Below are 11,948 nucleotides of genomic sequence, written 5' to 3' on the forward strand. Positions count from 1 at the left end.
TTTCGAGACATGTGGACAATTTACTTATGTTCTAAGGAACATATGGACATTTTACCTAGGTTCTTCGGGACCAATGGACAGTTACCGAGGTTCTATATGACCTCTAGATAGGTCCTTCGGGACATTTATACGAGCTGTGGTGACAACATAGTGGTGCACAACCTCAATGTACTCACATACATTAAGTTCTCAACAGTGTACATGGGCTAATAAAGAGATTTAATAGGTATACTGAACATTATATGTGTATGTGATTTGTTATATGGAATAGATCACATGATTTATGTAAGGGTGTATTGATTGGTTAGTGTATGAAATGTTATGTATAAGGGTGTTAAGTTATAAAGATTAATGATAATGAATGTGAAATGTTAAACGTGTTGATAAGGATATATGTACATGTGGGTATATGTTACAGAAATGATATATGCTTTTATATGATATGATCGTAATAATTGTTCATGCATTTGATATGAATTATATGATGTTAAGTGCATTTCTTTATGAAATGTTTTATGGTTTTTATTATATGTTTTATATGCCTCTCTAAGTCATCGACTTAGCGTGTGATTGTTTCACACGTAGGTTTGGAAAGCGAAAAGAGAAGTAAAGAGGAATAAGACATGTCAGTTCTCCTTACCAAAGATCAGATCAGAAATGTAGATTGAATTAGATGTATTTTGTTAGAAAGAATTTAGTTGGCATGTAATAAAAAAATATTTGTATTGGATACACTCTGATCGAGTTTTGGAATGTTTTAAACGTATATATGTAAATGGTAAATGTATAATGATGAACGTTTTAAATTTTATGAGTTTTATATATGTTTTACGGAAGTACTGTAGCAGTATTGTAGCAGGGTATCGATTCTGGAAAATTTTAACATTCGAGTACTGTTCCTGATACTGTTTATTACTGTTCATGGTAATGTTAATTATTGTTCATGGTACTGTTCATACCGTATTTTTCTGTTCATGAAAACATATTTTTTCAAATTGGTTTTAAAGAACATGATTCAACAATATATGATCATATTATCTTAATATAAGTCCAATTGATCAGTTATTTTGTAAAAGTAAAGGTTTTGAAATGCCAATGTGATATCTCAGACTCGTATCCGGGTCGTGTACGGATTGGGGTGTTACACTAAGTTTTGCTACCACTTGGTTCACTAGTTTTTTTTTGTCTTTCTGTGCCTGCTCAATTTTCGCTTCCCACTCTGTTTGCATTCTTTGCATACTTTCTTCTAGTTCTTTCTTTAGTTGCTCAAATTTAGCTTTCATTCTCAGTACTGTGTGAATACAGTTTCAGATTTAGAACCACTTCTTCAAATTTCCCCACAAGATATGATTCATGCGTGTAAAAATGCTTAAATGAAAGTCATGCAAAATGCAATGATGCAAATACAAAAATGTTGATCCCAACGATGAATATTGTAGAAAATTTCCACCAGAGATAAAAAACCATTACATTACAAGACAATCCACTTTACAGACATGCCTTCGTTTAGGTGTTGAGTCTAAAGTGGATCAATGTTTCGTCTCAAATCTTCGTCCTCGAAAATGATGCCCCTCAAGCGTTTTGTAGCTTAACTCAGTTAATACCCCTGCGGTGCTGAAATCATTGTATCACTCCTTGATGACTAGCGATGAAATGATTATAAATGAGAATCTAATGTTGGATTACTCTTTGGCTCAATGGATCATCGTTTCAGTCTCGATTGTTGCACGACCTTCGAGCAAGTCTCATTCTTATACTATGAACTTCTTTAAGCCCTCGATGCATGTTTGTTTATGCGATTGCTTGATTGAAATTTTTTATCTCTTCTTTGCGGTGCTGAAATCATTGTATCACTCCTTGATGACTAGCGATGAAATGATTATAAATGAGAATCTAATGCTGGATTACTCTTTGACTCAATGGATCATCGTTTCAGTCTCGATTGTTGCACGACCTTCGAGCAAGTCTCATTCTTGTACTATGAACTTCTTTAAGCCCTCGATGCATGTTTGTTTATGCGATTGCTTGATTGAAATTTTTTATCTCTTCTTGTGAAAATTTTTCTCTCGAATATCCCCTTGCGTATCAATACTTTTCGCATTATGTCATTTGATGAAATACAAAGCAAAGAAGAACGAACAAATGACACAAACAAACAAAATAAACAATTTAATGTACACAAACGAAAAAAAAGAAATTAGTTAGTACATGTAAAATAATTTATACGGATAAAAATGTTATTCAGAGATGAATATAACACCTACCCCGTCATGATATCTACCCGAACATACTTTCAATATATAGCAATCCTACTCTGACATGCTTTCTACCCATAATGATCTATTTGCAAGAAATTGGTTCTAACCGCATGATATCTAGTTCGCATGCTTTTATTCAAAAAGAAAACAAATTCTACGAACTTAAAGCAAAAGATAAGGGTTTAGAAATGCTCCTCCTTTGTGTACACTTAGTTTGGGTACCTACTGACGGACAAAGGTTTAGTATAACTATATCTAGGGTGACCGTTTTACGGTTCACTATATGCATGGCTTCAGCTCTATGTGGAAAGGGTACTCGAATTATCCTTGATGTCGGTGCCCCCTTGGGCTGCCAAACCCTCGATCCTCACCCATTACAGGTTTCAAACAGAACGAGTTCAATTCGAGTGGATTCACTGCCTTATACCCATACGAGGAATAAATCCCTACGAAGGCATAATGTATGTATCCCATGGGTTATTTGCTAAAACTCATACGACGAATAAATTCTTACAAGAGTAAAGCAATCACCCTGACTAATTTGGATCGAAGCTCATGTCTAGAGCTTATGTTATGCAAATGTATTTGATGTGTTTTAGGAGGAACGTACCTACCTTTGACTCAAAAGGAAAAGAGAAAAAAACTCGACAAAAACTTTGACAAATGTGAAAGCAAAAATTCAAATGTTAGTATAACAAAAAAAGAAGCAATTAAAAACTTTAATAAACGGATCATAAGTTAACTAAAGACTCGAACTCATAATTTCCACCACAACAACAATGTGTAAGCGACTTACAGCTTTACTCTCTCAAAAAAAGTCCCCAGCAAAGTCGCCAACCTGTCATAACCATTTTTTTAGGAAAATAATTAAATATATTTTAAAAAACAGTTATGACTTTATTTGGAAAATTGGTCTATTGGATTTGATTTGGAATAAATTGGATAGTCGTCATCGACCTTGGGTTAGGTAGGTCGAATACCTAAAAACGTCTTTTTAAAACAATTTAAGAAAAAAACATTTTTAGACAAAAAACTGGTGTGCGATTACCAAAGATTCGATTAAAAACAAGTTCGGGAGTCGATTACGTGTGGGGAAGGGTAAGCACCCCCACAACGCCCAAAATTGGTATTGTGTCGCTTACACATCGTCGTAAATAGTGGAAATTACGAGTCAAATATAAAGTTAAAATGTTATCCATTTATCGAACATTGATTAATTTACTTCAAATTGACTAATTTGAGAAAAATCTTTAACTCGAAAAGAAATCTTGAAATTAATAATCCTCCATCGGGAAAGCTAACTCGACTATTTCTTATCAATAAAAAATATTCCCTCATCATTGATTTTAAAAATATGAATCGAATATAAATGGGAAAAAACGACGTTTACATTTAAAAAATAAATTAATTAACTAAAAATAAATCGAATATAAAATGTACAATTAAGATCAACAATTTGCATGAAATGAAATAAATTATTATTTAAACATTCATTGCAATATTCAAATTAAAGTGAAATGAATTAATAATGAGCAAAATACAATTAACTTATTTCAAGTTTGTATTTGATTCGAATGTCATATTGGATTACATCACTTCGATAAAGTGGTGCTTTCCACGCCCATTCTACAAATACCATTCTCGAAACATATTCGAACAATATTTAAATAAAGAAATACAATGGAAACAAATATAAATAAAATATGCAAAATAAATATTTATAACAAATAAGTTAAACATATTTATTTACATATAATACAAATAAATACATAACATAAATATGTACATACCTAAGGGATTGACATAAACACAAATCAATATTACAATCAACATGTAAATATTTATAATTACAAGGACTAACATGGTAATAATAACAATTTAAAGGGCTAAAACAGCACAAAATAGAAACCTAAGGACGAAATTAGTAAAAACATAATCTTAAAAGGTTAAACAGTAAAAACTTGAAATTAAAGGACTAAAATATCAAAAATAGAAACTTGAAGGCCCAAAACAGTAATTACATACACTTAAGGACTAAATAGTGAAAATAAAAATAAGGGACTACAAAAGAAAAAATAGAAAATTAAAGGACTAAAAATTAATTACAAATAAAACAAAGCCCAGATTGCAAATATTAAACAATACAGGTACTAAAACTAAAAATAACCCATAAATCATGTAAAAGACTAAAATGAAATTACACAGAGACATGGAGGACTAAGTAATAATTAAACCAAATACATAGCAGTGACCAAAATGAAAGATCTACAAATGTGGTAACTAATGTCAAACATAAACAAATATGGTAAAATAAACTAAGGACTTAAATATAAATGCTAAAATGTAAGTGCTCGAAATCAAAGATGATGGAACTTCATTAATTAGTTTAAAAGTAAGGTTACAAAGATACAAGAACCTACACATTAAATTACCCCAAATACAAAAACATGCTAGGTGAGTTTACAAAGACATAGGGACCAAGAGTGTGATTATCCCATAACTAAAAAAAATGGATAACCCCCGGTAAACGGTGTTGCATTGAAGAGCTTATAAACCCCAAAATAGGGCCAAAGTTATCATCTCTCCCTCATTTCCCTATTTTTCTTCCTCTTTGCCAAACAGAGAACCCAACTTTCTCTCAAACTCCTCACCTCCCTTAGATCCAAACGGCCAAACCAGCTCCGGTTACCGTGGTTTGGTGGCCGAAAATATCAAACCCATTCGTTGAAGACCTCCCCTTAACCCACTAGAAACCTAAAAGCCCCCCTTTGTTCACTCATAAACCCGTTTGAATAAAAACAAAACACAACCTCACTCCTTTAAAACATAGATTTACGATGGATAAGGATGTACCTCCAAGAAAGAAAGGTTTTTCTTTGACGAGGTAGATTCTTCGGTCTCAAAGGGTAAGAGCCTCCTTCTCCTTTCTATTTTCTTTTTTTTCTTTTGGTTCGAACTGGTATCTTTTTCTCTGTTTTTTAACACTTTCTCTCTATTTTTTCTGGTTATCACCGAATCCCCTCCAATGGTTTTCTTTTCTGTTTTTTTCTCTCTACCCCCGAGTCCTCCCTTTCTCTCTTGCATGCCTCCTTTATTTGTTCCCCCGTTTTTTGCTTATTGTTGACAGATTTGATAGATTTGGTGTAGGGTAATAATAATATCCTATATTTTAGGATAAGATTTGAGAGATTTTCTATGTTTTTCATTGTTGTTGATTGATTGGTGCAGTTTCCGGTCATTGTAGATGACATCAGCGGCTCGGGATAGCTTGGCGGCCGCTCATGCGCGCGGGGACACGAGATGTGGAGAGCACGAGCGGCTTCGGAAGCTGTAAAGTCAGAGACGGCGACTGTCTGGTTGGTTGCTGGTCCGATTCGAGTCTTGGGTCAGATTCAGGTCGGTTCGGGTCCCCGGGTCTGTAATTTGCTGGGTATCAATTGGGTCACTGTTGGCTTGAAATCTAGGTCTGGGTACTGGGCCTCGAGTATGGGCTGCTTTGTAATGGCCTGCATACAAAATGTAGTTATTTGTATTAATATAATAATAATAATAATAAATAATAATAAATAATAATTAAATAGTAATATAAAAGATCCGTACAAAAACATGTGTTTGCACAAGGATAGATCCATGTCTATATTGTATTGAGCAAGGACTGCTAATTCAATCTGTAAGGCATTACGGTAAATGCTAGGGGCGCTAGCATTTCAAGGGAGGTGAGGGTAGGCTGTTTGATATTATTAGGTCTGGGTAGAATTTTTTAGGGTAAATTATGCATTAAGCACTTAAACTATTAGTTTTTGTCTATTTTAATAGTTGAAATTTTAATTTTTTCAAAATCATACCTAAAGTTAGATTTTGTTTCATTTTAGTACAACCGTTAAAAATTTTAGTTTTTATTTGACTTTAGTAGCCGTTCAAAATTTAACATTAAATTTAAAATTTTGGAAGGTTAGGTACTAAAACGGGCCAAATCTTATAATTTAGGTATTAAACGAGTTAAGTTTTTAACAACGAGATACTAAAATGAAATAGAAACTAAAATTTGAATATGATTTAAAAAAATAAACGTTTAGGTACTAAAAAAGATCAAAATTGATAGTATAGACACTAAATGTATAGTTTAACCTATTTTTTAAAGACATAATGATCTTTTGATAATCTGAAAATAAATTTTAATTTTTTTTAAATGAGTCTCCTAACAGAAATTTTCTACATAACTAGTACTCGACATTGTTTAAATAATATCAAATTATTTAACACTTCGACTAATCTTTATCGGTAAAAATAAATTTTAAATGATTCTTGTTATATTCCATTATTTTTTTATTTTTTTTTAAATTATCTAATTCAAACTATCTGAAAATAAAAAAGAAAATAGATGGAATCAATATATCAAATCGATTTTTTTTATCACCCGACTCACTCAATGTATACACTACAATAGCCTTAGATCATCGCTTCCATTGCAAACCTGAAGACTGAGTGGGAAGAACCTATCACTGTCAACCTGAGAGAGAAAAGAAAAGGCTACCGAAATGAGTGCAGCCACGACAGCGGCGTATTTAGCTCGTAGAGCAGTGCAAAAGGAGAGGGTTCGGATCCTTTACCGCCGTGCCCTGAAAGACACCCTCAACTGGGCCGTCCATCGCCACCTCTTCTATCAAGATGCAATTATTTCTTCAATCTAATTTTCCTCCCTCTTATTTTCTTTGTTTCATTTAATTGAATCTTCGATTTTAACTTTATTTGATGCATTTTAGGCCTCTGACCTTCGCGAGAAATTCGAGTTTCACAAGCAAGTGGTTTGTTTTCCAGATTTCTCAGTCACATCTCACATTTTTTTCTTTTTTTTATATATAAATAGTGTTTTTTTCCTATGATGATAATTTGAGCTCATTGGCATCCAGCATTGCACTCATTAAGGACTCATGTAAATGGTGATTGCTGTAGTCGTTCACTTTGTATCTTTGGTGATGTTGGATTTGTATAATTTGGTGGGTTTTTTGCAGAAAGATCTTGACACGATTGACAAAATGATAGCTGCAGGTGAAGCAACTTATAACAAGTGGCGGCATCCTGATATCGGTGAGTAGTGTAATGGTTAATACGGTGGTTTTACAAAGAGAGTTTTGGTGAATTAATGGGGATACCAAATCGTTCCATTTTCCTCTGATGCTTAGACTTGTTTAAAAGAGATAGGATATTGACAGTTTATGTCATCTCAATAATTATTTTGTGGAATAAACTTTCAAATGCAGTTTTGGATTCATACGATTCTTTGAACTTTTAAAACAATTGAGAGGAAACTAGTTCAAATTCCTGAAAAATGGGATAAATCCTGAACCCATATTAACTGTGACAACCGTGCAACATGAGAACCAGTGCTTGCAGATGTTGGTTAAGAGAAATGCTACCTAACTATTTCCATCACTTTGCCTCTTATTGCTTGGTGGAATCTATTTTCCACATGCATTCTTGTGTTTTATCACCAATGGTTCGTTATCGATTGGGTCTTGCTCATGTTATGACGTGATTGAATTGTCTGACTATAGGTAGGTCTCTTATGAGGTTCTTATTTTCCAGTTTTAAACCTATTATGCTGTTTGAAGCTCACATATAATATCAATTTGCAGTTCCATGGGCGCCTGGCGGTCCCAAGTTTACTCGGAATCCTGTTCCGCCATCTCGGGTAATTATTGCCATCTCCGGTAGTTTGACCGGTTAGTTTGAGATTGCTCCTCTCACATCCCGTGCTATTCTCACATTTTACTTCTTCATGTCATGCATTCACAATGATTATCGACCCATTATACTGCAGAGCAAAAGAAAAGTAGCAAGAAAAACCTTTTTTGTTTTTCATTCTTCCATGCATTTTTATAATTACTTCTTTCTGCAATTGGGTTTTATCTTAATCTTGATCTACTGACATTATTTATATTGCTCGAGCAAGGTGGGGTGAAGGAAAATGGGAAATCATCTTGCTCTTTAATGTGCTTGCAACCTCCCAATAAATGTGGTGCTGTGTTTTATTTTGTTGCTTAGTTGACCTATATCTTTTGGGTGTTGTCAGCTACTATTACGAATTGTTTTTTATTCATTCTTGATGCAGATTGAGATTGTGTATGATTATGGTCGAGAAGACAATGAGTAAAACATACACCTTTCCTTTCCCAAGAAATAAAGGTTAGTCATATGCTGCTCCCTTTTTTGTTGGGAAGTATGCTTTTGTTAAATATACTTGCATCATCCATTATATAATTCCCGATATTTGTTTGTCTCAAATGAACTGGCTACTGGTTGGCACCAATTTTCTTAAAAGGTTTAGTTGTTAAAATCTCTAGGATTCATGTAGGAAATGCCTATTTATGTCAAAGAGAGTTGTCTCCACCTGTATAGGTTGGAAGTGATAGATGTATTTATGGCATTGTATTTTTACATGTTGGTTCCAATCCTCACCCAACACACAATCACATAGTAGGTAGTAGTGATGAAAAGACTAAAGACTACCCTTGTCCACGCGTTTTATTGCTTTTTTTTTATTTGTTGAACTTGAATTTTTCCGGTTGACGTAGGTCTAGAAGATCCTTTAATGTAACCAAGGATCAAAGGCAACTATACTTTGCATGCGTTAAAAGAGCTGAAGCTAGAATAACATTCATGTTTGTGCGCCTTCGTGGTTACTGCTGTGTGTTATAAGAACATTGCTCAGCTTTATATATTCTTGATTTGTTACATTATAATTTAAATTATTCATATTGATGTTTATTAATTGGTAAATGTGTTATTTTGGTCCAAAAATTATAAAAAAAAATACTCTTTGCCTCCCCTAAATTATCCCTAACGAGGGAGATGGCATTGAAGCCACGCTGCCACTTTTCCATTCACTCCTTGAAATGCGAGTAGTTATAGATGAGACTGGCACAAAACCCAATCTTCGATTGTCAGAGATATGTCATCCATCGGAAAAATGTCATGAGCCTGCGACCATCGTGGCTTCATCTGCTTCCACACATTACCCCCTCAAAGTAGTATAGGTAGGGCTGTAAATGAGACGAGACAGATCGCGAGTTACTCGAGATCGACTCGATCTTGGCTCGATAAATATTCGGATCGAATTGACTCGACTCGAGCTCGAACTCGACTCGAGTTCTTAACGAGCCGAAACGAGCTACTCGATATTCGACTCGAAAAGCTCGTGAGCAGCTCGAAAAAATATTATATTATAATTTTATATTTTTTAAAATTACATTATTAAAAATATATTAAAAATACATTATTGATGAATAAATATTCTTGAATTGAAAATGGTTAAAAATTATTTTTGAATAAATATTCTTATATTTATTTTAAATTGATAAAAAAATTATTTCTCTATTGACAAATATTTAATATATTTCTAATGAAAATATTTGTAATAACTAATTTTTTAAATTGTTGTTATATTTTGAGGTTTTGGGTTCAAATATCATAAATATCAAGGGTTTGAGCATTTAATATCAAGATACTATATTGTACTTACCTCATAATTAATTATGTGATAAGGTGTAGGGTTTAGGATTTAGAGTTTATTTCATAGGATTTAAGGTTTATGTAATAGGATTTAAGGTTTAAAGTTTAGGGTTTAGGGTATATGTGTTAAGGTTTAGGGTTTATGTATTAGGGTTTAAGTTATGCCATGATGTAACATACAAATTATGCAAAATGATGTTATGTGGCTCATAAATAAATTATTCACATACTTATACATAAACATATCAACATGCAAAATAAATATACACAACTAAATAAAGAAAACAATCCTAAACAGAGACTAAATTAAGAAAAATCTAATTGTGAGGACTAATTTAAGCTAAAATTTAAATAATTGAGGGACTGTTTTGTACAAAACGCATAAATTTAGAGAGCCTAAAGCTAATTTACCCCTAAGGATCAAATTCGAGTTTGAGTTCGAGCTTTAATCGAATTCGAGCTTGAATCGAGCTTGTATCGAGCTCAAAATCGAGCTCAAAATCGAGCTTCAATCGAGCTCGAGTCTCGAGCTTCAATCGAGCTCTTGAATTTTTTTTGAGTTCGAGCCTTTTCGAGTTCGAGTCGAGTTTTAATATTATCTTTCGAGTTCGAGTCGAGTTTGAAAATTTTAGGCTCGCTAATTTTCGAGTCGAGTCGAACCTACATTTAAAATTTTCGAGTTCGAGTCGAGCTCGACTCGGCTCATTTACACCCGTAGTATCAGGGGAAGGTGCTTATGTTTCCAAACCAATATCCAGCCCAAAAACGCGACAAATTCTGGATTTCATTCAATCATTACAATCTGCTAACACTTTATTCAACTAAATTTCAGCCACCTCTTGGGGAAGAAGAATAATGGGAATATCATGAAAGTGCGTTTGGTTCATGGAATATGACATTACCCTCAGAATGAGATTATCGGAATGTTACATTATCTGATACATTATTGGAAATGTAACATTACTGTGTTTAGTATGTTTGGCATGAATGTATAATTACAGTGTTTGGTTGAAGGAATATGAGATTACTAGAACATGTATTTTACCAAATTGTCTTTGTTCTATATGTGTTAATAAGTGGAATTCTAAATATTTAAATAAAAATATTTATATAAAAAATTATCAAAAATATATTATTTTATTATTTTAAATTTATATACTTTTTAATAAAATTTATATGTAATTTTTTTATAAAATTTAAAAGATAAATGAGTAGAATAAAAGAGTAAATATATCATGTATTATTTTAATTATAAATAATATTATTTTTTACATTATTTATCTAAAAATATATTAAAATTTTACATCAATATTTAACTAAATAAGTATATAAAATTTTAATAGATGAATTATTTTACTCCTACCAAAATGTAAGATGATGTTTACTTATTTTACTGAATTCTCTGTAAATAAACTTTATTTATCATATTTGTATTAGAAAAATAAACTTGTTGATTCTTATAACATTGACCAAAACAATAACCTTCTAAAATATGAATGCCAACAGGACAAAAAAAATAAAAGAAAAGGCAAAATTCAATTACCTTAGCTTGGTGTAGACATCAGAAACTCCATAATACAAGGCAAACTCTGTTAACAATCATTTCCATGATCCATATAATTATAAATTTCTTTGTTGGAATCGTTGAACCTTCATTGCAACTTCCAAGACAAGGTCATAAGCAATTGTTTCTGCAACATAACCATACTAAAAAAGAATGCAATTAATATCACAAAACCATTGCAGAATTAATTCATTTTTTAGATTAAACAACTAAATGTTAAACAATAGTACCAAATTGAAAGCAAACAAATGGACCAAACCTTCTTTCTTCAAACTATGAGCTACAAACATCAATACAATTAATTAAGGAACTACGATTTAAAAGTTTAAGCTAATCAAGACTAGTTCACCTTGAGATGACTATTATCATCTGAAGTTGAGTAGTGTATATACAGCTGAAGCTTGCCTACAGGTTCATGTTCTGGCTCATGGTAAATAGACCACCAGCGCATCTTGTCTGTCTACATTCAACTTTCATATGAACATTATTAAATAAAATAAAATTACAAATTAAGTAGAACTAATTGTCGGTATTTTGGAACAATACCAAATCTTCAGCAGCAGCAGCCACTTGTACAAGGACACGACCCAAATGCTTCCCCTTGGAGTCTTGAA

At 32.6% G+C, this 11,948-nt stretch overlaps 1 protein-coding gene across 1 annotated transcript; it reads left to right on the forward strand.

Moving 5' to 3' along the window:
- Positions 1 to 6,793: 6,793 nt before the first annotated feature.
- Positions 6,794 to 8,412, forward strand: LOC120145306 (NADH dehydrogenase [ubiquinone] 1 beta subcomplex subunit 9-like). Its single transcript, XM_039159187.1, has 5 exons — positions 6,794 to 6,928; positions 7,022 to 7,063; positions 7,271 to 7,346; positions 7,895 to 7,950; positions 8,371 to 8,412. Exons 1-5 carry the CDS (start codon positions 6,797 to 6,799, stop codon positions 8,410 to 8,412), a joined length of 348 nt encoding a protein of 115 aa, XP_039015118.1. The 5' UTR covers positions 6,794 to 6,796.
- Positions 8,413 to 11,948: the final 3,536 nt, after the last annotated feature.

This window comes from Hibiscus syriacus, unplaced genomic scaffold (assembly GCF_006381635.1).
Source record: "Hibiscus syriacus cultivar Baekdansim isolate YM2019G1 unplaced genomic scaffold, ASM638163v2 tig00110893_pilon, whole genome shotgun sequence".
Classification (NCBI taxonomy): Eukaryota; Viridiplantae; Streptophyta; class Magnoliopsida; order Malvales; family Malvaceae; genus Hibiscus; species Hibiscus syriacus.

Excerpts from the sequence above, each read along its gene's own strand:
- LOC120145306 (XM_039159187.1), top strand. The coding sequence starts at position 6,797 with ATGAGTGCAGCCACGACAGCGGCGTATTTAGCTCGTAGAGCAGTGCAA. Across the intron at positions 7,064-7,270 it reads TCGAGTTTCACAAGCAAGTG|AAAGATCTTGACACGATTGA; the intron begins GTTTGTTTTCCA and ends GGTTTTTTGCAG. Across the intron at positions 7,951-8,370 it reads ATCCTGTTCCGCCATCTCGG|ATTGAGATTGTGTATGATTA; the intron begins GTAATTATTGCC and ends TTCTTGATGCAG.